Source organism: Notolabrus celidotus, chromosome 21 (assembly GCF_009762535.1).
Source record: "Notolabrus celidotus isolate fNotCel1 chromosome 21, fNotCel1.pri, whole genome shotgun sequence".
In the NCBI taxonomy this organism is placed as follows: Eukaryota; Metazoa; Chordata; class Actinopteri; order Labriformes; family Labridae; genus Notolabrus; species Notolabrus celidotus.
Window position 1 is genome coordinate 19,342,816 of NC_048292.1, and position 25,147 is coordinate 19,367,962.

A 25,147-nucleotide genomic window follows, 5' to 3' on the forward strand; every position below is an offset into this window, starting at 1 on the left:
GCTGCTTGTACTGTTTATTTTGCTTCAGTCCGCTGAAGTTACAGGAGCTGGAAATGAATCATCATCAGGACGAAGCTCAAACGGTTATACAGGTTCTACTTCCTGTTTAAACGTCCTGTTGTTCAAAAAATGTCTCCCGTGAGTAACAGAACAATAATAAAACAAATAACAGAAGAGTCACTGTCCGGGCCACGAGGCTCGCAGGTTCAACAGAATCAGAACATCACACGGAGCCAAACAGAAAACCCCGAGTTCGTTCAGAGCGGACTCCGGGGATGGATCTCCAGAACCGATCTCATCCGCATCCTTCAGGAGGTTCCTCAGGAGAATTGCAGAACCAACGCTGAGACACAGGACGATACACGCCTCCTTCACACTGAGGAGAAAACATAAATAAAGAACACTTTAACTGATCCGTACAACATAACTGAACATGATTAAATATGAATAAATAAGGCATCATAACTGAACTTAACATGTTTATTGTCTTACACTTTCTCAAACTAACTTTAACTTAAAAGAAGTTTGAAGTTTTGAAAATGATCTGCCTTCTTTTTGTCTTTATATTTTAAATTGTATTACATTTACAGATAAACATCTTCTAAGTAAACCTAAGAATCAAATCACTGCTTAATAATAGTAATAATAATAATAACACCAATAATAATATATATAATAATAATAATAGTGTTACTATTATTAGTATTATTAATAATAAAAGGGGGGAAAAAAACAACGTGATGCTCCCTTCACTAACTGACCGTTCATGTGTGAGGAGAATTTAAGAATAAAGATCACTTTATAACAGTTAAAGGAATGAACAGTCAAACACACACACACACACACACACACACACACACACACACACACACACACACACACACACACACACACACTCTCTTACTGTTTGAAGAAGTTCTCTGGTCTCTTGCAGTAATGTCCAAACAGAGGAAACAGATTTCTGCTCATGTCAAACTGAAGCTGAGATGCCCCGCCCTCACTGAAGTGATTACACAGGATCACCTGCAACATTACACATTATTATTATTAGTATTATTAGTAGCAGTAGTAGTATTATTATTATTATTATTATTATTATTACCATTATTGTTTTTATTAGTAGTATTTAGCTTTTTACTAATTCTAATTCTAATAATATAACAATGATAATATTTATACAATTATTCTTATTATTTTTTAATATTATTTTAACAACTGTGATTAACCTGTTAAGTTGCGGGTCAAATTGACCCATTTTAAAATTCAAAAATCTAAAAAGAAATAGTTAATAAAATGAAAAAAATTGAAAATGTAAAATAAATTAAACAAAAATCTAAGTCGTGTAAAACTAATGTATTTATATCTAGGTCTCTCCAATGTACATCAAAAAAAGTTTTAACATGAATTTTCATAAAAATGAGTGAGTTATCCTCATTGAACCATGATCTGTGAGGATTAAAGAACACCATTGCACTAAATATTGATTTAAATGGTTAGTTATGGAGTTAGTAATGAGATCAAAAAACGTTTATTGGGATTTTTTGGGGTTCTGACACTTTTGGATAATTAAATATGCCCCAGGTCAAGTTGACCCAGAAACATTATTGCCAGGGCTCTCACGTCTCACGTGTTCACACGCTCAGACACCACACTATGTATTTCTCACGCAGAATAATTAGTAGGACAACGTCCACCAAGTTGCGCCACTTTCCCTTAAACTGTGGAACAGGTAGGAATCAGGTGGGTTTCACGTAGAGTTCAGAAAGAGCTTGCCACGCACCAGCCAATCAAAAAAAAGAAAGGCATATAGCTACCCAACAGCCAATCAAAAAATAGCATCACTGTATCCAGATTAAACAACGCAACAACACAACAACGCAACAACGCAACAGCGCAACAAAGCAACAACGCAACAACGCAACAACGATACGTTCCAAAGAAAAGGATGCACATGCGCAATGCAGACTGACCGCAGATTAGAAGATGCGGTCTGTCTGCATTTAAAATGAGCAGATGTTTCTATAAAACAAGAACATGTTTCAGTTTAACGTCTGATTTGTTGTTTTTGCTCTATTTTCATTAAATAAAGAATTATTTACAACCCATCAAACTGTTTCTATCAACATTTTGGGGTTAGGGGTCTTAACTTTTTTGGACCTGGGGTTGTTATCATTATTTCCTTTGTCTGTTTATTATTTTTTTAAATATATTCACTTTACTAAAGTTATCAAATCAGTCAGTCAGGTGTGTCTACTGTCCCACCTCCATGTACAGGTAAACACACTGTATATAAGTATATTATGCTTCTAAAGCTATTAAAACAGTCAGGTCGGTGTGAAACTTCTCACCTCCTGGTACAGGTAGTTGTCGAGTCTCTCTGCGAGTCCCTGCCATGCCAGCTGGAACAAAGAGAGACTGAGGACCTGATGGAGGTTCAGCAGTCTGTCCCTCACACAAAGCATCATGGGACACGCTGAACTGGACAGGGACATGGTGGATAGGTCATGCTGGGAGGGGAGAGACAACCACCTGCAGAAAACAATGAAAAGATTAACTTTATTATTTTTGTGAAATTATAGAAAGAAGATAATCTTTAAAATAAGGCAGAAGACAAAAACTGGATCACAAAAGTTCAGACTGTCTGTGAAACATCATAATTTTTTCCTCCTCTACATCACTCTGCAGTATCACACAGGAAACATTTACACCCTTCTATTCAAATCTGTGATACAAATCTGATTTTATTCAGCTTTTATAATCCACAGATTCACAGCCGTACATTAACCAACTTTGTTTAGGGTTATAGAATTAGCAAAAGCCTTCTAAGAAGTAAGAGGTTTTGTAAGTTAAGTTAGATGGCATCATCATCTAACCAGGTTAAAGAGAGCAAAAATCAATCAACGTTCAAGGCTCAAACATACATTACTCCTAACATTCATGGCTCAAACATGCATTACTATTAACATTCATGGCTCAAACATACATTACTATTAACATTCATGGCTCAAACATACATTACTATTAACATTCATGGCTCAAACATACATTACTCCTAACATTTATGGCTCAAACATACATTACTATTAACATTCATGGCTCAAACATACATTACTCCTAACATTTATGGCTCAAACATACATTACTCCTAACATTCATGGCTCAAACATACATTACTCCTAACATTCATGGCTCAAACATACATCACTCCTAACATTCATGGCTCAAACATACATTACTCCTAACATTCATGGCTCAAACATACATCACTCCTAACATTCATGGCTCAAACATACATTACTCCTAACATTCATGGCTCAAACATACATCACTCCTAACGTTCATGGCTCAAACATACATTACTCCTAACATTCATGGCTCAAACATACATTACTCCTAACATTCATGGCTCAATCATACATTACTCCTAACATTCATGGCTCAAACATACATTACTCCTAACATTCATGGCTCAAACATACATTACTCCTAACATTCATGGCTCAAACATACATTACTCTTAGCGTTCCTGTTATATTTAACGCATTCTCACCTGTCGGAGCAGTACGGTTGGGCTTTCTCAATGATTTCTCTCATGGTCCAGTCCAGCAGTCGTCCCATCATGTCGGTTTTTAGTCTGTCCAGGAGGGACAGCAATCCTTCAAACAGAGAACCTTCCAGAGATGCCAGTCGACCCAGCTCCATCAACCCCAGTCCTCCAAGCACCCCCTCCTCCCCGAGGGACACCGCGTCCTGCTGCAGCTGCAAAAAAAACTACAGAAGAAGAAACACACCCGTCAGGGGAAAAATAAAACTCTCTCCACTCTTCATAATTATTTATGGAGTTAATATTTCAACACTTTCCATACAAATTCCTGATAACTTTTAAATCTACTTACTCAATATTTATATATTTATATTTTGTACAAATGACTTCATGATCATGTATTGTTTTTAATCCATCAGATTAATGTTTATAAAGTACAGTCTAAAGTATTCTAATATAAAAGTGAAAGTCTGGTTGTATATCTGCACACACACCACGTCGTCTCCCCAGTCTCCCAGGATGGTGCAGATATAATTCACAGCATTCAGGATCGCACAATAACGAGCACCGAGCGGAGAGCGAGACTCCTCCTTCATCACCTGAACAACAAAAAACACACATCGATCATCTCATGTCAAACACCAAGCATCTCATACCGATTATTATGAGCATTTGTTTTAATGTTTCTGTCATTGTTACCTGTGTTTTTCTGTCTGTTATTAAAAATCAACAAAATACGGTTTGAGTGTTTATTACCTGTGTGAGCCGAATGCGGAAGTCATCCACAAGCTCTCTCTGCAGCTCCAGAAACTTGAGCTGAGCACAGGCAGAGGGTAACGGACGATATCTCTCTGAGGACAACAAAGAAGATTTAAATGACATTTCTAAGATAGCACTCACACACGCACACACGTCTCTTAGAACATACTTCCACCTTCCTTCTCTGGTGGGAGGGAATAAAAGACAAGGAAAAGAAGTAAGTGTGGGATTCAACTTTAGAGAACTATGACATAGCCACAGACACACCCATGCATGCCTTCATGACAGCTCTCATTTAAAGATCTCAGGTATCAGGCTGAGATCTGGGATTCATCCTTACATTTTCTTCAGGTGTGTGTGTTTTACATGTTTCCACGGTGAAACAGACGGTAAGCATTTGATTTATTCTGTTGAATTACCTTCGTTCCCTCTCATCTCACTTTTCAGAGTTCACCCTCATCCCCTCTCTTCATTCTAGTTTTTCATATGTACCTCAAACAGAAAAGCTATCACATGCATGGCAACAATAATACAAAATAAACCAATCAGAGTCATCCTCACCTGTGATCACCTGCAGCAGAGTCATAAAAGTCTCAGCGCAGTCAGGAGCCTTCAGTTCATCTAAATCACTGATATCTTTATATTGAGAGCTCCAGGCGCCGTCTGCAGACAGCATGGCATCCATCTTCTCCACCGCCACTGGCACATACAACAAACATCAAATATAAATGTATTCATTATAGAATTATACTCCATCACCACTGTTAGATATCATTCTAAATGCCTAACTTATATATTATCCACACCCTTATACAAACTAAAGAACAAAACTTTATTGATTTAACTTTTTGTATTCACCACTGTAAAAAAACACATTTCCTTATTTAAAATAATGTACACTGAACAGACAGGGGGGGGTCCTAACTCACTCTTCTTCTCCACAGTGAGCCACTTCTGCAGGATGGAGTCCTCAAGCAGCAGGTGGAGCAGACCAGGAAGCACTGCCGGGTATGAATGGTTGCTCCTAAGCTCCTTCTCAAACTGCAGCACTTCCTCAACAAGGTGGCAGAACAGAGAGTCCTCATAAAGCAGCCTAGAGGCATCACTTGATACCTTCTCCTGCACCAGAGACAGCAGACCCCTACACAGCTCCACCTGGAGATACATCACACAGAGCACCACCTGTTCAGACAGACCATAACACACAGCTCCACCTGTTCACACATACCATAACACACCTGTTCATACAGACCATAACACACCTGTTCATACAGACCATAACACACATGTTCATACAGAGTTGTGTGTTTTGTGTTAATGAAGGAAACAGACTTCCTGCAGGCTTTAACTCTAAGATTAATTATTGTTCTGCAGAGTAAAACAGACTTGTCGCCCTCCTTGGTTTGCGTCGTAAATGAGGACATAAACTCAGACTGACCCGGGCGCTGATGGAGGCTCCAGCTCTGTCCAGGATGGGCTGAATCTTTTCCTCCATGAAGGTGGAGCTGTGACACATCCACATCAGAACCTGGGTCAGGTACCACTCAGGCTGCAGAGACACAGGATAGTTACTTAAAACAGACCCAGCAGCTTCAGGACGATTACTTGTGATGTGTTTGTGTGTTTAGTGTATGCTAAATGTGCTGTGTGATGTATAGACCTTGCTCAGGGTATTGGTCTGTCGGTTTCCGTAGAAGTGATATCTGAACCTCCTGCTCAGCGGCTGCAGCATGATCTGGATTGGCAGACAGAGGGGCGGAGCCTGTGAGAGGGGCGGAGCTGAAGAACCAGGTGGGGAAGAGGGACCACAAGAGACTGAAGCCCTCTGAGAAATTAGGTCATCACTGTCAGGGAAGTTAAAGAAGACGATACTAATAATAATGATAAAAATAAGAATAATATGTTTAATTTAGATAGGTTCTTTCAAAGGCAGAAGGAGATACAGATTCTATCGTACATGTTTGAAATATCTCCAATAACAGAGTTTATCAAACAGCAGAAAACACAGAGGGCTTGTCTTCAACCTTCTCCATTGGAGAATATCTTTTATTATTAGAGTAATGACCTGAACACAGAAATCCATGAGTCCACCTGGTCACAGGCAAAGAGATCTGCAAACAGTGTTTCAGTTTTCAATAGGATGTAAGAAAATCGGTTCAGACCAGAACACCGTCTGCAGATTACTCCCCAGCTTAGACACACACGTGTATCAGATGTAATGTTGAGGTGGAAGTTTTATTCACTTTTTGGACTCTAATATATATAAATATATAGATGACTGCTGGAAACACAGAGTGGATAACTTACACTAAAACTGAAGACGGACGCTATGTCTATGCTTGGTTGCACATTCGAAAAGACATGATGGATGGATAGACTGCAGACCTCCAACAATAGCTGGGGGGCATAAGATTATTATGCACCCCAGGGATAGTTTAGTATTTTTATATAAATATGATGTATTCTGTTAAACACTTGGGTCAACTTTTGTCGTTTTAAATGCGCACTATAATTAAGTTGACTTAACTTGAGCTGTCAGCTCAAAGCTGGAGGCTGCACCAATGCAACCCTCTCATTCTACTAAAACTCCAGCAGAGGGAGCTCTAACTACAGGCCCAATTCCAACACACTCACACACTCACACACGTACGCATGCACGCACTCACAGAATTTGAGATTTCCTCGTCTGCAGTAAACATGTCTCTGTTTGGAACGTGCTGCTGCTTCAGATTTAACATGTCTTTGATCTGTTTTGAGTTATAAACATTAAAGGATTTTAACCGTTGCACTATGTTTCTACAAACAGAGTCCCGATTCTGATGGATGTGGGTTGTATTGACTGCAGAGGTCATACATGGATCCGCCCAGCCAACACTTCCCGAACATTTTGCGGTAATTCAACGATGTAGCAATTTTCAAATAAAACTACAGGTGTGTACAGGTGTGTACAGGTGTGTATAGGTGTGTACAGGTGTGTACAGGTGTGTTACAGCTGAAGGATACGAGGTCTGCAGAGCGAGCAGCTGTGTCACCAGCAGCTCCAGCTGGCTGTGGATCTCCTGACCATTGGTGGTGGGGGTCAGTGACTGGGTTGGAGGAGAGATGATCGGCCAATGAAGCTGAGTCAGAACTTTTTCAAAGTCACTGGGATGAAGAGAAGGACTCACAGTTAGTGACTCAGTGAGTAATAACAGCACTTTTAGGGGGGGGGGGGGGGGGGCTCACCTGGAAAGGCGGTCCTTGATGATCTTGTGCCAGAAGAGGAGTGTTTCCCTGACGAAGCCTCGCAGGTGAGAGCAGCCAGACTCGTTCAGTCCGGCATCCAGAGCGGCCATGCTGTCCACAGCCCGGATAGCCTCCCACACACTGCTTGTCATCAGACACTGCTGGACCGCAGCACTGCGAAAAATAACACCCTTCATCATCATCATCGTCATCATCATCATCACCACCACTCTTGTGAAGTGACCAATATATAGTTGCAAGAAAGAGTATATGAACCATGTGGACTTGCCTTATTTCTGCATAAATTGGTCATAAAATATGTTCTGATCTTCATCTCAGTCCCAACAAAAGACAAATAGACCATGTAAACATTCACAGTGCAGGGTGGAGAGAGTATGTGAACCCTTGGGTTTAATAACTGGTAGACCCTCCTTTGGCAGCAAAATCCTCAACCAAACGTTTCCTGCAGATCCAGATCAGACCTGCACAACGCTCAGGAGGAACTGTGGACCATTACTGAATGTTTACATGGTGCAGTCAATAAAAACATGAAAACATATCATTACTTTGTGGTATTAGTTTAAGCAGACTGTTATCAGAACACATATTATGACCAATTTATGCAGAAATCTAGGTAGATACCACCATCCAGACCAGTACCTGAGCTCCTCCACATGTTGAAGGCACCTCAGGTACTTCATGTGTCTCTCTATAATGTCGATTTGGTTCAGAGTCTGGCTGAGGTTATCCATCCAGGACTGCGCCCCCTGTAGGTGCTGCAGAGACACCACACAAACAAACAGCAACAGTCAGAGGTACAGACATTAAACCTTACCACAATAAAACTATGAAAACATTAAAACACACACAAAGGTATGTGTACCTACTGCATAAAAAATATTGTAAACAATTAGCAAGCAATGAGCATGCTAGTCGCTAGCATATGAAAAAATACAGTGAGACGAACAATTTAAGCTAACCTGCCTCCTTGACAGCAATATCCACTTTACAAATTCACGAGATCCCATAACTTTATTTCAGATTTCGAGATTAGGACATATATACAATATAAGTGCTTCCAGGATGCCAGAGACTCAGTAAAGTTAGTGTGGCAGCAGCCATTACTGCTGTGCTGATAAAAGCAGGGTTGCCAGGTCTCGTTCAAAACCTACCTGTGAGGTTCTTCATTAAATTAAAACAATTAAAAACTATCAAAATTTGGTGTAAACAGCTTTTCATAAAAGCTAGGTAAACAAAAAAAACCACTTACATTGCAGTTACTGCACTTTGCTTTGGAATACCTAAAGAGTGCAATTTTGGGATCAAAGGTCACATTTTGTTTTTTGTCCGTTAAAATTTCTTCAGGAGAAGACATCACCTGAATGCATCCATACAGGTGTGTGTACCTGCTGCAGTGTCTCTGTGCAGTTGTGTGTACCTGCTGCAGTTTCTCTGTGCAGTTGTGTGTACCTGCTGCAGTTTCTCTGTGCAGTTGTGTGTACCTGCTGCAGTTTCTCTGTGCAGTTGTGTGTACCTGCTGCAGTGTGTCTCTGTGCAGGTGTGTGTACCTGCTGCAGTGTCTCTGTGCAGGTGTGTGTACCTGCTGCAGTGTGTCTCTGTGCAGGTGTGTGTACCTGCTGCAGTGTGTTAGAGATGCAGCGTTCCCTCTGTAACAGGTGTTCGAGGGAACATCTGGCGTCCTCAGCAGCCGTTAGAGCTGCAGACACTTTGGGAGGAACCGAGCTGGAGACAGAGAGGACCTGAGAGAAAACACACACACACACACACACACACACACACACACACACACACACACACACACACACACACACACACACACTTGTCAGTTGTGTGTTTACGTCATATGTTGATAATGTCGAGGCAGGTAGCTCACCTGTTCCTCCAGCTCGGTGTTCTCTGCTCTCAGCCTCTCCAGCAGTTCTCCTGCGCTGTGCAGCTTCTTCGGGTCGCTGCCGACCTCCTGCAGCAGGAAGTCCAGCACAGAGTCCTGCAGGTACCCCGGGTCTGCGGACCCCCCGTCACCTTCCCCGTTAGAATACTCGGGGTTTAAAGACTGAGCCACTGGTTTGTCCATGGTTTCTGCTTCGGCCGCCGCCATCTTGGTTCTCCTCTGACTAGGAACCAGCTGGTACGGAGCGGGAGGAGGAGCGCTGGGTTTAGGTGTTTGCACAGTCCGAGGGGGCGGAGAGGCTGGATGCGGGCGCGTTAGTGTGAATTCACGGTAAAGTTTATAACTCCAGCTCGTCCGTATGTGACCTAACACTGAGACAAGCTAAAACTCATAACTTTGTTTTTAAATAATAAGTTTTGTTCCGTTAACACCGCCTGTCCGAAACCCACCGACACCACGTACGAGTGCATCTCTGGCACGTCAGCACAGGACTGGCTGGTGACATCACAGGCCACACGTCATCATTTTTAAAAATGATTTCCTTATTTAAATATTATTTATACTTACAAACAAGATACTGTCAGATCACACTATCTTTATCTCTGCCCCTGTCTGTATATGTGTGTATGTATATGTAGATATATGCATACATGTTACTGTATATATATTTATACAGTAACATGTTTTTATAGAGAGAGAGAAGAGAGAGAGAGAGAGAGAGAGAGAGAGAGAGAGAGAGAGAGAGAGAGAGAGAGAGAGAGAGAGAGATATTTAATGATTTCAAAAGACGTCTGTGAAGATCCAGAGTTTAAGAAATGTTCATGCAGAGCTCCTCTCAAACTCAGTAATAGTAAATGCAGCAAATATTACAGAATTATTATTACACGCTATAGGTGCATTTCGACTAAGAGTTCTGGGGTCTTTCAGCCCCTAAAACTACTACTACCTGGAACTAAAGGATTCCTGTGCCCCCCCATTGTTGTCTGCGTTTCGACCGCTTGCTGACGTCCCAGGTAGATTGTGCAAATCAGGCCAGTGACGTATGGAGGGGGAAAAATGGTAAACGCACTACACCACTAGACCAGTAGAGGGCAGTAGGACAACGCTGAATGCCATTCATCGCAGATGACACCATAGAAGCAGACGGACAGGCAGGTATCATTATGAGCAACACAACAGTTAGCCTGTTAGCATGGAAGAGATTCAGCTCGCTCTGTTTTAGATGGTGCTATATTTCATCACAGATGGATTCACTGAATCAACCCGTGAGAGGAGATAAGTGCAAGTAGCAAAGACGTTTCAGCACGACTTTAAAATCCTTTTTAACTCAAAAAGCTTTGGCAGAGATCGGCCGGTGTTTTGTTTACCTTTCACATACAAAAAAGATAAAACAAATAAAAACAAAGTAAAGAAAGAGAAATCAGGTGAATCACAGATGTGTGTGATGTTATTGTGGACGGCGGGCAGAATAAAAACACTGCGGTAATCTGCCAATCAGACACGTTCAGCATTTCAGGCCCTGCCCCCTGAAAGCCCCGGGACCTTTGAAAAGTACTACTCCCCTAGCAGGGGCTTTTTAGGAGGGATACTATCTACCTCTGAACTAATTTTAGATCCTGGGTCCACTGGTCGAAATGCACGTAGTTCCGGGGTAAAGTTCCTCTGGTCGAAAAAACGCCTAATCATATGGGTGAGTTTATGTATTTATATATATGGTCGTGTGTGTGTATGTATGTGTGTGTGTTAGCTCATACGTGCTTTGGAGGACATGTTAACCCTGGCTGACACCGCTGAGGTATGAACCTGACGTTTCCTGGAAAGAGAATCTGTGCAGCTGTCAGAGTTCCGGTTGTCGTCACAGTGGTTGTAAAAATGCAGAGAAAGGTCGGGGCGGAGAGTTTCTGCCCTGAGGGGATGTTCAGCTGTAACAGTGACCCCATTACTCTGCAGGTCGGTCTGAATGAGACAACATGAGACCGTCTGCCCAACAACACTCTGATCCTTTGTTTCTGTGTTTCTAAGAATGTGCTGCAGACTCACGCGGAACATTAGTGATTCACTGAATGAAACAGAATAACACCCACCTGCTCAACGTCTCTTTAAAACAGAAATCTCCTTACCTGAACCTACATCATCTTTTTAAAAGAATTACTGTTTACCCCGCTTTATCCAAAGAAAAGCAAATCCACTGATTCAAACAGCCTCGTGTCAACAGAGTGAATAAAATGTAAAAGATTTTTTGGAAAACAGATCAATGAAACGAAATGACACCTGGCACCAACCAATCAGCTGTAAGGACACAATGACGCAAAACTATACCATCAAACTAATCCTGTAATATAATAACAAATGCTGACACTGACAGTTAATCCACTCTGACTGTTAATCCACTCTGACTGTTAATCCACTCTGACTGTATATCCACTTTGACTGTTAATCCACTCTGACAGTTAATCCACTCTGACAGTTAATCCATTCTGACTGTTAATCCACTCTGACTGTTAATCCACTCTGACTGTTAATCCACTCTGACTGTATATCCACTTTGACTGTTAATCCACTCTGACAGTTAATCCACTCTGACTGTTAATCCACTCTGACAGTTAATCCACTCTGACTGTTAATCCACTCTGACAGTTAATCCACTCTGACTATTAATCCACTCATACTATTATTCCACTCTGACAGTAAATCTACTCTGACTGTATATCCACTCTGACTGATATACCATTCTGACTGTTAATCCACTCTGACTATTAATCCACTCTGACTGATATACCATTCTGACTGTTAATCCACTATGACTATTAATCCACTCTGACCGTTAATCCTCTCTGACTATTAATCCACCAGACTATTAATCCACTCTGACAGTAAATCCACTCTGACTATTAATCCACTCTGACCGTTAATCCACTCTGACTGTTAATCCATTCTGACTGTTAATCCACTCTGACTGATATACCATTCTGACTGTTAATCCACTCTGACTATTAATCCACTCTGACTGATATACCATTCTGACTGTTAATCCACTATGACTATTAATCCACTCTGACCGTTAATCCTCTCTGACTATTAATCCACCAGACTATTAATCCACTCTGACAGTAAATCCACTCTGACTATTAATCCACTCTGACCGTTAATGCACTCTGACTGTTAAACCACTATGACTATTAATCCACTCTGACAGTAAATCCACTCTGTCTATTAATCCACTCTGACAGTTAATCCATTCTGACGGTTAATCCACTCTGAGAGTTAATCCACTCTGACTGTTAATCCATTCTGACTGTTAATATACTCTGACTGTTAATCAACTGTGACCGTTAATCCACTCTGACTGTTAAACCACTCTGACCGTTAATCCACTCTGACTGTTAAACCACTCTGACTGTTAATCCATTCTGACTGTTAATCCACTCTGACTGATAATCCACTCTGACTGTTAAACCACTCTGACTGTTAATCCATTCTGACTGTTAATCCACTCTGACTGATAATCCATTCTGACTGTTAATCCATTCTGACTGTTAATCCACTGTGACAGTTAATCCACTCTGAGAGTTAATCCACTCTGACTGTTAATCCATTCTGACTATTAATCCACTCTGACTGTTAATCCATTCTGACTATTAATCCACTCTGACTGTTAATCCACTCTGACTGTAAGCACAGTTAATGATTGTGATAATGATGACGATGATTGTGGTGATGATGGTGATGATGATTATGAAGGTGATGATGGTGATGATGATGATGATGATGGTGATGATGATTGTGATGATGATGATAATGATGAAGATGAAGGTGATGTTGGTGATGATGATGATGATGATGATGATGATGATGATAATGATGATGATGATGATGATGATGATGGTGATGATGATGATGAAGGTGATGTTGGTGATGATGATGATGATAATGATGATGATGATTATAGGATGTTGATGATGGTGATGATGATGATGATGATGATGATGATGATGATGATGATGATGATGATGATGATGGTGAAGGTGAAGGTGATGATGAACCTTAGAAGATGAGTCATCTCAGAGCAGCAGGATCTCGTCCTTCATGACATCACTGAACTTTTCATGATCATCATTAAAGCCCGTCAGCTGACCCTTCAAAAGCCCGCAGCACTGCAACCTTTCAGACCCTGTGTGTGTGGGGGGGGGACTTGGGTGCGTGTGTGTGTGTGTGTGTGTGTGTGTGTGTGTGTGTGTGTATGTGGATGGGTGACTTGTGTGTGTGTGTGGGTGTGGGGGGAGAATTGTGTATGTGTGTGGTGTGTGTGTGGGGGGGACGTGGGGAGGTGGGACTTGGGTGGGAGTGCGTGTGTGTGTGGACGTGGGACTTGGGACTTGGGTGGGAGCGTGTGTGTGTGTGTGTGTGTGTGTGTGTGTGGTCTTGTGATGTGTCAGAGTGAGTTTTATGTTAGACGTCAGGTGATTGCATTTTGCAATGATGCCTCTGCTGTCATCACTCTTACAGCCAGCCGCAGGTTACCTCATTAAGTTGATCTTCCTCAGAACGCCCCCCTTCCACACACACACACACACACACACACACACACACCCAAGTCCCCCCCACCCTCCCATATTCTTCTGATTTTACATATAATAAACTTTAGTATTTCACCACGTAAAGGTTACAGCAGGATAAATGCTCTGACCCCCCCCCTGCACACAAACACACACACACACACACACACACACACACACACACACACACACACACACACACACACATCCTGATATTAAAGGAGCGATGGCTCAGTGAGGACAGTACATGAGACAGTGCATCGTTCAGGTCTGGTTGTTTCTCTGCAGGATGTTTGTAAACATCAGATCAGGTATTTATCTTTTATCTTGTTCTTCATCACAGTCACTCCTCTCTTTGCATCCTCTCCCCTCTACTCATATTTCATCCTCTCACCCCTTCTTGTTCTCATCCTGTCTGCGTTTATCCTTCTTTTTTCATATTTTCACCTTCTTGGTTTCACTTTTATTCAAACTCTTGAACCCACTTTTTTAAATGGCTCTTTTTAAACAGATTCTCCAGAGGTGGTTTGAGTGAACTCTCACTGTCACTTTGGAATGATTATTTTTCCATCAATAACAATGATGCTCTCTCTTTGTGTCTGTAGTGTGGGTGGAGGTGGTGTGTGTGTTGCTCTGCAGCACCGTTAGCGGTGTGTGTTCAGCTCCTCGCTGTATGAACAGTCAGTCCGGCTGTCACGTCGTCTCTCTGTCCGACCTGTTTGATCGAGTCATCCAACACTCTTCCAGAATGCACGGCATCTCTAACGACCTGCATGCCGAGTTTGTAAGTTTGTCTTACTGTTTAAAGTTGAAGAAGTTAAAAATGATCCCACGTCTTATTTGTTTTTAAGTACTTCTTTAATCACGTGGGGATAAAACCGACAGCTTGGTAGTCTGTCTCTATCTTTTTACTGTTATTGAAGTTAAGACCAGAACATTTCAACTCTCTCTTTCTCTCTGTCTCTCTCTCTGTCTCTCTCTGTCTCTCTCTCTCTCTGTCTCTCTGTCTCTCTGTCTGTCTCTCTCTCTCTCTCTCTCTCTCTCTCCCTCTCTCTCCTGTATCAGTCCATTATTCTGGTTAAGTCATTCACTTTTGTGCTGTAGCCTCAACTGACATTTCTATGAGCCCTGACATTTATTTCCTGACTTCCTGTTTGTCCTGTCAGGAGCACTACTTCCTGCCCAGTAAAAATCAGATCAGCCGGGTCGGTCGTTACTGTCACACCTCCAGCATCCTCACCCCGAATGGAAAAGAGAACACTCAGCGGATGGCGGTGAGTCCACTTTAAATAATGCTGTACAACTGATAAAATTATGGGAAATTCCCTGCAGTCTAAGCTTATAGCAGTATAAGCCTATAACAGTCTAAGCCTATAGCAGCATAACTAAGACCTGGTCCAAGCCTGAGCCAACTCCAACTATAAGCTTTATCAAAAAGGAAAGTTTGAAGCCTACTCTTAAAAGTAGAGAGGGTGTCTGCCTCCCAGACCCTGACTGGTAGATGATTCCAAAGGAGAGGTGCCTGATACCTGAAGGTTCTACCTCCCAACTACCTTTAGAGACTTTAGGTACGACAAGCAGGCCTGCATGTTGGGAGTGTAGTGTTCTAGAGGGGTGATAGGACACTATGAGCTTTTAAAAGGTGTCTGATCATGAAGAGCTTTGTAGGTCAGAAGGAGGATTTAGAAGGAGCCAGCTTCGAGAAGTGAACACAGAGACTAACACGGGAGACGTGTTCTCTGTTGATCTATTCAGTATTTGAGCTGCAGTGTTTTTGGACCTAGCAGTAATGATTTCATGGATTTTCATATTATTATAAAGTATTCTTATAACAATCTAAAGGTGAAAGATGGCTGTTGTTGAAATATGAGGTGTGTAAGTTGTTGAAGAACAAATCCTGATGATCTCCTAACAGCTGTCTCTCTAAAGGCTGAGCCTCAGTCCCTTTGATGTGCTGACTCCTCAATATATTCAAATGTGTTTTTAATCCATCTCAAATGTTCTGTAGTGACTTTTGGACACATGTATATCCGCCTGTCTCGTTGTCTCTGCAGGAACAGGAGCTGATGGAGGTTATTCTGAAGCTGCTGCTGGCATGGAGGGATCCCCTATGGCACTTTCACCAGAGCATTGCTCACCACCACGACTTCTTCAACTTCAGCTCCAACAAAGCTCTGGAGATGAGCGACATGGTGCACGAGTTGCGCAAAGGTGTGGAGAAGGTGGCTGAAAAGGTAAAGGGGTCTGACGTGTGTATAAACAGTGTAGATGTACCTGAAGTAACTGAAACATGAATTCTGTTCAATTAAAAAAGCATAATTTAATTTTGTTGACGTGCTGCTGACGCTCAGAGCTGCTGACTCGTGAAGCTTCCAGCTGATGGTGTCTGGTTGAGGAAAGTCAGAAGATGAGACACAGATGACAAAGTGCTGATCCGGCCCGAGGTCGCAGACTCAGATTTATTTTGCTGTGTTTAATAACAGTCTGGTTTTTGTTCCATCTTTCCTCTGTAGATGATAAATCAGTGATAAAGGTTGTTTTACTCGGATCACTTCCTGTCTGTTATCTATGATATGTTAAATCAGTGATGCCTCAGTCGTTAGTGTTCTCATTATTAGTTAATAATGTTAACATTACACATCAGTGAAACTGAGTGATGGTCTGAATAACTTGTGCTGATAATATCTCCTCTCTGACACAGACGTAATCAGGTGTAAAGAACTTGTTCTTGTGTCTCTTCTGCAGATGCAGATGTCAGGGATCATCAGTAACTCTGTCAGCAGTCGGGCGTCTCCTGAAGCTTCTCCACCGGCCGACAGTCCTGAGTGGCGTCTGATGAAGGTGTACGACCTCCTGCACTGTTTTCGCCGGGACTCCAACAAAGTGCAGAATTACCTGAAGATCCTGAAGTGTCGCATCGTCCCCCAGCACGGCTGCTGAAGAGGAGAATCTCTAACGTCTGTTGGAGTGGAGGAAATGTTCATATGTCCACAGAGCTTCAGATAAAACTGAGGTTTATAATCTGCAGATGGTCACTGACACAGGCATGCTCAAAGAGACACACGGACTGACGTGACTGTGGACATGGTTCGGGTCTCTGACTCCTGTATGATGCATTTCATGTTCAAACAGTAAAACATAAAAACACAAGAACATGGATGTTTTCATTTCTACAGACGAGCACCGACATTCAGGATCAGGACTCAGCTCCAGATATAAACTGCATGAATCATAACAACAGAAACATAAAACCCACACACACTGATCGGACCATTTCTAATCGCTTTTATTGATTAAAGAAAAAAACACAATGACATTCACTGATCAGCTGATTGGCTTCATGATGCTGCAGCAACAGAGACGACCTCTGACCTCCCGCTGCTCTGATCCACACAGGAAACCTGAAGGGAGCCATCCCTGAAACACACACACACATACACACACAATGTTACACACAAAAACACAACACTACACTCACACACACAATGTTACAAACAAAAACACAACACTACACACACACACACAATGTTACAAACAAAAACACAACACACACACACACACACACACACACACACACAATGTTACACACAAAAACACATTACATGCACACAATGTTACAAACAAAAACACAACCCTACACACACACACACAATGTTACACACACAACATTACACAAAAACACACTGACAGGTTACACACATACGTTACACAAAAACACACGCACACAATGTTACACATAATACCACACACAATGTTACACATAATACCACACACAATGTTACACACAAAAACACGTTACATGCACAATGTTACACACAAAAACACACGTTACACACACATATTACACAAACACACACAATTTTACACAAAAACACACAAGTAGTCAATTACGCCATTGCCCTGGCAACATAACCATTACCTCTTCATGGTGACCACGGCGTCGATGTTGTGGTTCTCTGAAGGCTCTAGGTCCCTCAGGACAATCTAAACGAAAACATCAAAACATCAAAGACTGTTCTTATTTCTACACACACACACACACACACACACACACACACACACACACACACACACACACACACACACACACACACACACACACACACACACACACACACACACACACACACACACACACACACACACAGAATTAAAGCACAGCATGTAAACAGAGTCTGTTTCTGTGGTTCTGGTCTGGGGGTTCTTGCCTGAGCCAGTTTCTCCGGCTGCCTGGAGATCAGTCTCTGGTAGATCTGCAAACGGAGGGAGGACAGCGCCCCCCCTTTTAGGATGTGATGTCTGCGGGCAGGAAGTGGTGTTCCCGAGGGGAGGAGCACAGTGAACACCTCAGCTCCAGTGTCGTCAACCTCCTGTGTCTCAGAGAACAAGAAAACGTCTTTTAATACACAGACGGTGAAACTCTTTACACAGGCTGAGAGTCAAGAGTATCATCATGTGAATTAGTAATAATATACTTTTATCATGTATTGTTTTATATTTATATATATAGCTATATGTATATATATAAACATATAACTATATAATTATATGTTTATATATATGTATATATCCTGAGCCATCAGTCAGACTACAGGTTTTAATAAATTATTATAAATTGTGGGTGGATTCAGAGCACATCACCTTCAATAAGATATCGGTGGCAGAAACATCCACGCTAACTGACTCCTCCTCTGGTCTCAGCCCCTCTTTGCCCACCAGAAGCCCCGCCTCCAGGGCTGCGCCCACTGCGATGACCTCATCTGGAGGTGCCGAGCTTAGCAGCTCTACTTCAGGAAACATATCACGGATCATCTGCTGCAGGCGAGGGATCCGTGCCGAGCCACCGCAGAGGACCACCTGAATCCACAACAAACCAACCATCAACAACAAACAACAACCCTCCGTCAACAACATATAAACAACAACAACAACAAACAATCCTTCAACAACAAACAACAGCAAACCAACGGTCAATGACAAACAACAACAAATCAACTCTCAACAACAAACAACAACAAGAGTCTGATCAGAGCTACAGCCAGGTGATTATTAGAACCAGGAAGTCAAATCAAATTAAAGGTGTAAGTCAGGGGGGCACATGTTTGAAAACACCTGTACCTTGTTGATGTCTGAAGTAGAAAGCCCCGCCTCCTCCAGTAACACTCTGATTGGCTGGATGCTCTTACTGAAGAGCGAGGAACACAGCAGCTCGAAGCGAGCTCTGAGGAAACACAAACAAAAAGCAGCAGATTAATTACCTGACACACACACACAACACACACCTGATACACACACCTGAAACACACACACAACACACACCTGATACACACACCTCAGCTACGCTCTGAACACCAGAAGTCTTTGAGGGAAAGTTCTGAAACAAGTATTTGTTGGGTGTTTCAGTGCCAGAGAGCGGTTTCTGTTCACTGCCCCGTTTGTTGCATTTCTAATAAATATCAAGGTGGGCCATTGGTCGTAGGCGGCGGCAGGTAGCAGCCTGAAGTGTTAGAGAGTGAATGTAGTCTTGATTTGGTCGGTCACACTGATCAGTTAAACAAGTTGTAAATCTAGCTCCAGTCATTGAAAGAACGCCACAGTCAACTTTTATCGTGTAAGATGTAATTTCCCAGCAACTGACATGTGAGTGGCTCTTTGGGAAACCAGGAGAGTATACTTTGTTGAATACATTAGTGGGTACCAAATCACAATCCCACCCTGGAGGCAATATTGGCCCTGGATTTAGGGTTAAAGACAGCCAGATCATTAGACCTGGCTTACCCTCTAATCTCACTTCGTGGGGTCAGCCCTCTGAGGCGTTACCTGGAGATGCTGCAGTCAAAGTCGATGCCGTCGTGCAGCGAGTCGACGAAGCAGTTAGCCGACTCCAGGGAGGACAGAGAGTGTTTGATCATGTCCGCTCCGCTCATCAGCTTCAGCATGGCCCGAGGGTTACTGCTAACATCGTGTCTGAACGAGCTGCAAACACACACAAATTTATCAGAAAACACACACACAGCAGAGCAAATATAAATAACAGACACATACATATTATCACCCGAAGGTAAGCTCTAACGTTGAGACTGAGCAAACTGTAACATAACCTTATCACATCTTGTAATATAATAATAATAATAATAATAATAATAATAATAATAATAATAATAATAATAATAATAATAATTCAAACATTATTATAATAATTATCATTATTCTAATGTTACCGTTTAAACTCCGCTGCCAGGTGTTGTGCGAGCGCCTGAGTGAAGCTCTCTCCTCCGATGCTGTGATCTGTGACGGTGTGAAGAACACGAAACATTCCTCCGTTCACCTGAAGAACCGTCACACTGAGAGACGACCCACCCAGCTTCCACGCCAAAACATGACTGAGAACAGACGACAGATCATATGACTAATGCTCTCACACTGATTACATCACTGTGACCATAAACTAAAGTCTTCTCACTGCTCTGTTTTATAAACTATGGTGTTAGTCTGACTGCATTACACTGAAGGGAACTGACCAATCAGAGGACCCGTCTGATAAAGAGGAGGAAAACAGCAACAAATCATTACCCAAAATAGAGTTATTGATCCTGAGTATAATATCAGCTATTATTTCTTATGCTTTTTGTTATTGATCTGCAGCTGTCTTTAAGTTAAATATTTAATCAGTAAGGCAGTGATGACATCATTATCAGCCCAACCAATGAGATGGTGAGCAGTGTGACATAGAGGAAAACACTCACAGGAAGTGTGTGCGTGTATGTGTGTTTGAGTGTATGATTAAAGTCAGCCGGAATGAGTGATTTCCCATCATGCACTGCTTCAGTGACCACTAACCTCTTTCCTGAAGATGAGTCCTGACCCACGCCATAAGCCAGCAGAGCAGCCGCTGGCTCGTGGATCAGACGCAGAACATGGAACCCTGCTGCCTCAGCTGCCTCTCTGATACACACACGCACAGAGATCATCATTACATCATACACATGAAAAAACACTGGGTGGAACACGAAGCTATTAGTTTCACACTCTGTCTGAGTCTGTTTCAGGGCACCCTTACTGACTGTTATAGTCTGTTTTATGGCACCCTTACTGACTGTTTTAGTCTGTTTCAGGGCACCCTTACTGACTGTTATAGTCTGTTTCAGGGCACCCTTACTGACTGTTATAGTCTGTTTCAGGGCAGCCTTACTGACTGTTATAGTCTGTTTCAGGGAACCCTTACTGACTGTTTTAGTCTGTTTCAGGGAACCCTTACTGACTGTTATAGTCTGTTTCAGGGAACCCTTACTGACTGTTATAGTCTGTTTCAGGGAACCCTTATTGACTGTTTTAGTCTGTTTCAGGGCACCCTTACTGACTGTTATAGTCTGTTTCAGGGCACCCTTACTGACTGTTATAGTCTGTTTCAGGGAACCCTTACTGACTGTTATAGTCTGTTTCAGGGAACCCTTATTGACTGTTTTAGTCTGTTTCAGGGCACCCTTACTGACTGTTATAGTCTGTTTCAGGGAACCCTTACTGACTGTTTTAGTCTGTTTTATTGCATCCTTACTGACTGTTTTAGTCCGTTTCAGGGAACCCTTACTGACTGTTTTAGTCTGTTTCAGGGCACCCTTACTGACTGTTATAGTCTGTTTCAGGGAACCCTTACTGACTGTTTTAGTCTGTTTCAGGGCACATCATTACTGACTGTTATAGTCTGTTTCAGGGAACCCTTACTGACTGTTTTAGTCTGTTTTATTGCATCCTTACTGACTGTTTTAGTCTGTTTATTGCATCCTTACTGACTGTTTTAGTCCGTTTCAGGGAACCCTTACTTACTATTTTAGTCCGTTTCAGGGCACCCTTACTGACTGTTTTAGTCTGTTTCAGGGCACCCTTACTGACTGTTTTAGTCTGTTTCAGGGCACCCTTACTGAATGTTTTAGTCTGTTTCATGCACCCTTACTGACTGTTTTAGTCTGTTCAGTGCTGTTCTTTTTGCTGTTATTAAGTTCAGGTGACGTGAAGTTTCAGTGAAGTCCGAGCTACTGCAGCGTCCAATCAGTGAGTGATATTCGATAAGGGGGCGTGTCCGACAGCAAAAAGACTTCAGTGAAGATTGCTGTCGTGCATCCTGTCTCATGGCTCCTCTGATTGGTCGCCCTCGCCCTCTCTCCTCTGTCCCAGCTTTAAGAGCTTTGGGATGCAACTTGGTATGACAGGTTTGTTTTCACTTCCGGTTCAGTGGAGGAGAGAGGACGGAGGCGACTGCAGTTAAGAGCTTTGGGATCCGCCTGCAGAGTTCATAGCTATAATAGTCACATGACCTACCTTAGAGCACTCTTCTGAGCATGTGCGAACTCAAAAGGGACGGTGATGACTGCCTCAGTAACATCAGAGCCGACGGCTGACTGAGCAGTTTCTGTAAAAACATACAAAGAATGAAATAAATAATTAACAGTCAATGTAAAGAAACAACAACAACAAACATTTTATTACTTCCTCTTTACTGGGACGTGTTAAAGTATGTGTGATTGTATGTGTGTGTGTAAGTGTGTGTGATTGTGTATGTGTGTGTGTTTTTGAATGTGTGTGTGAATGTGTGTCTGTGTGCATATGTGGGTAGATGTGTATATGTGTGTGTACCTTTCATCTTGTTGAAGATGAGTTTGGCGACATCGTGTGGTGGGATGAAAGTCGTCTGATCTCCTGATGAAATTTCATAAAACAGCTTCTGATCCCGATTCACCACCTGAACCACAGAGACCACTTAAATGCTGGACCAGAGCCAGGACCAGAACGGCTGATCTCTGATTATGGATTAATAATGTTTTAAAGACTTACCTGACACTTCTCTGATCGGTGAGTCTGAGTCTCTGGATCATCGAAGCTATGCAAACACAAACAGACACACAGACAGACACACACACACACACACACACACACACACACAGACACACAGACACACACACACACACACACACACACAGTTAATTGAAATGAGTTATTATATGAAGAAATGAGTGAGTGTGTAAATGTTTTCCTCCTGCAGTTAGTTAGCATTCAGACCAGATCATTTCTTGCATTCGATCAGTTATGCATGCGTGAGGCGGACCCTAACAGCTCCCCGCCCCTCCACTTGCATATGTGTACAGCCTGAGGCTGGGAGATCAGCAGCAAAGTACCCCAAAACAACCACACTGGGCAGACATCCCTGACCTCCATGTGCCATGAATGTGGCAGCAGGGGAGGAAGCTGTGCAGCTTCAATAGGAAGCCAATCAGACTAAGATGAGGGGCTAAATCCTCCACTCAGGTGCTAGATGGAGGAAACATGGCTGAGCAGTTATGCTTATCATATCAGTCAGTAGTTTAGAGGGCACGCTTTGAGCACGGAGGACAGCTCGAGCCTCAGGATGAAGGAGGAACATGATCTGGATGAGATGACCGTACGTCACCCAACCACTGATTACTGAAATGAACAGAGTATCTGAGTTACTTCACAGCAGCAGGAGACTCAAGGTCCTCATGGTAAATGATGAGTGGGTGAGCTGGATTCAAAGCCACTGTTAGACAGAATTTACCGAGTAAAGATTTCGCCTTTAAGATGAGATTTCTTTAGGACGCTGAGGTTTTCAAGCTTCAGTTTAACGTTTAAATACATTCATCTTTAGTGGCTTCATTTTCTATTTAGGTTAAAAATACATGCTTTTATTCTGAAAGGACAAAAGCAGATTTCCAGTAGATCATACAGTTGAGTTAGTAAATTAAAACAGCAGAAGAACGGGAAGCAGAAATAGTTGAGGTAGTAAAGTGATGACGGAAACATCCGACGAAGAGTCCGACCCTCTGAAGCCGAAGTTATCAGGAGTCATCGGCTCGATCATTTCAGCAGAGGCTGCTTTCCCTGACGCAGTCTGTGGAACATGAAGGCCACATCCGACCAGAGAGACGCTGTAGCAACGAAGACCACAGAAAACTCACGCACATACACACACTGACTCACCTCCTGCCCAGTACTTGTTTCACTTTGACCACTGTGTTCGCAGCGTTTCTGACTCGACCCTGCTTTGCTGCGATGCCGACGATCTGGAGACAATAAAAAAACATTGAACATGACAATAAAATAAACATGTAATAACAGAACTAATCAATATGATCAGTGTGTGTATTAGAGTTTAACATTTAATGATAATGATCAATATGATCAGTGTGTGTATTAGAGTTTAACATTTAATGATAATAATCAATATGATCAGTGCATTCGGATGATCAGTTTAACAATCATCACCCATTGTTTCAAGTTTTATTAATAAAGTTAATTCCTCAAAAACGAGTTTTTACATAAAGGTTATAAACATTACTGCGTGATGACATCACACACGTGACTCAGGTGTTACCTGTTCAGTGTCTCTGTAGGCCACCACAGCTGGAGTCACTCTGTCTCCTGCATCATTAGCAACAACATCAGCACGCCCATCCTACACACACACACACACACACACACACACACAGTTGTAATTAGCAGGTTTATAACAGTACAGCAGGATTTACACAAGAGTTAAACTTAGATTATTTGTGTTCATTTGAATTAAAGGTGTTATTGAGTAAAGTCAGGTGTCTTTATTTGAGTCCTGGTTAAATGAGGAATAGAAAAGTGAAACCATAACTTATATTTGCTAAATATTTTTGACTTAATCAATAACTGTGAGATTGGTGATTAATGTTGAACTGTTGGATTCAACCGGAAGTGCAGTGTAAAGTTTTTAAACCTACTGTTGTTAGATACGATTACAGTCTGATGATCATTCATTGAATCTGATTCAATATAAAAGCTTATCGGATGTTTTTAAGAGATGATTCGGTGAAAGCTTTCTAACATGAGCTCATCGATCAGTGTCCATCACTCCGCCGCTGTATCACCATAAATCATCCCAACTCAAAGTCATCGATCAGCAGGACAGCAGTTATCATTTAAATAAACTAAATGTACTTATCACATAAAAAGCCAGGCCGAAACTCACCTTAAACACCGCGACACACGCGCAGGTATAGCCGAAATGTACTCCTATCGCCGCCATGCTGCCCTGATGCCGCACGAAAGTTCACAATGCGCATGTGCCTACTTTTCCGCTTTACTTGATAACTTCCGGTGCACTTCACAACA

At 42.2% G+C, this 25,147-nt stretch overlaps 3 protein-coding genes across 8 annotated transcripts; 1 reads left to right on the forward strand and 2 right to left on the reverse strand.

Moving 5' to 3' along the window:
• Nucleotides 1-9,805, reverse strand: rint1 (RAD50 interactor 1). The gene is made up of 15 exons (XM_034673549.1): nt 9,423-9,805; nt 9,163-9,288; nt 8,189-8,304; nt 7,529-7,702; nt 7,307-7,447; nt 5,964-6,147; nt 5,742-5,852; nt 5,233-5,458; nt 4,865-5,002; nt 4,301-4,395; nt 4,039-4,143; nt 3,551-3,771; nt 2,349-2,529; nt 905-1,023; nt 1-376 (listed from the first exon to the last, which is right to left on the reverse strand). The coding sequence occupies exons 1-15, from the start codon at nt 9,645-9,647 to the stop codon at nt 178-180; spliced, it is 2,361 nt and encodes a 786-aa protein (XP_034529440.1). The 5' UTR covers nt 9,648-9,805; the 3' UTR covers nt 1-177.
• On the forward strand, nt 9,639-17,146 carry prl2 (prolactin 2). Of its 6 annotated transcripts, XM_034673552.1 has the most exons (6): nt 10,962-11,130; nt 14,285-14,307; nt 14,602-14,780; nt 15,163-15,270; nt 16,051-16,230; nt 16,742-17,146. In XM_034673552.1, the coding sequence occupies exons 2-6, from the start codon at nt 14,286-14,288 to the stop codon at nt 16,934-16,936; spliced, it is 684 nt and encodes a 227-aa protein (XP_034529443.1). In that variant the 5' UTR covers nt 10,962-11,130; nt 14,285; the 3' UTR covers nt 16,937-17,146. The 6 variants fall into 6 exon arrangements, with proteins under 6 accessions (XP_034529446.1, XP_034529442.1, XP_034529445.1 ...); XM_034673555.1 differs by lacking the exons at nt 10,962-11,130; nt 14,285-14,307 and adding an exon at nt 9,639-9,770; XM_034673551.1 differs by lacking the exons at nt 10,962-11,130; nt 14,285-14,307 and adding an exon at nt 10,222-10,595.
• A 118-nt stretch (nt 17,147-17,264) lies between these two features.
• hspa14 (heat shock protein 14) lies at nt 17,265-25,082 on the reverse strand. The gene is made up of 14 exons (XM_034673981.1): nt 25,005-25,082; nt 24,381-24,461; nt 23,987-24,069; nt 22,826-22,871; nt 22,628-22,733; nt 22,313-22,403; nt 20,837-20,941; nt 20,218-20,379; nt 19,817-19,972; nt 19,115-19,217; nt 18,638-18,853; nt 18,205-18,366; nt 17,916-17,980; nt 17,265-17,413 (listed from the first exon to the last, which is right to left on the reverse strand). The coding sequence occupies exons 1-14, from the start codon at nt 25,059-25,061 to the stop codon at nt 17,335-17,337; spliced, it is 1,512 nt and encodes a 503-aa protein (XP_034529872.1). The 5' UTR covers nt 25,062-25,082; the 3' UTR covers nt 17,265-17,334.
• Between the last annotated feature and the right edge of the window lie 65 nt (nt 25,083-25,147).

Bases quoted from the DNA above. Each gene is read 5' to 3' on its own strand.
- rint1 (XM_034673549.1), bottom strand. From the start codon at position 9,647: ATGGCGGCGGCCGAAGCAGAAACCATGGACAAACCAGTGGCTCAGTCT. The intron at 8,305-9,162 runs GTACACACACCT...GTGTCTCTGCAG, and splicing joins TCTCTAACACACTGCAGCAG to CACCTACAGGGGGCGCAGTC. The intron at 4,396-4,864 runs GTGAGGATGACT...TGTTGTCCTCAG, and splicing joins TCTGCTGCAGGTGATCACAG to AGAGATATCGTCCGTTACCC.
- hspa14 (XM_034673981.1), bottom strand. From the start codon at position 25,061: ATGGCGGCGATAGGAGTACATTTCGGCTATACCTGCGCGTGTGTCGCG. The intron at 24,070-24,380 runs GTAACACCTGAG...TATTGTCTCCAG, and splicing joins CCTACAGAGACACTGAACAG to ATCGTCGGCATCGCAGCAAA. The intron at 22,404-22,627 runs GTACACACACAT...ATGTTTTTACAG, and splicing joins CATCTTCAACAAGATGAAAG to AAACTGCTCAGTCAGCCGTC.
- prl2 (XM_034673550.1), top strand. From the start codon at position 14,244: ATGAGACAGTGCATCGTTCAGGTCTGGTTGTTTCTCTGCAGGATGTTT. The intron at 14,308-14,601 runs GTATTTATCTTT...TTGTGTCTGTAG, and splicing joins GTTTGTAAACATCAGATCAG to TGTGGGTGGAGGTGGTGTGT. The intron at 14,781-15,162 runs GTAAGTTTGTCT...TTGTCCTGTCAG, and splicing joins ACGACCTGCATGCCGAGTTT to GAGCACTACTTCCTGCCCAG.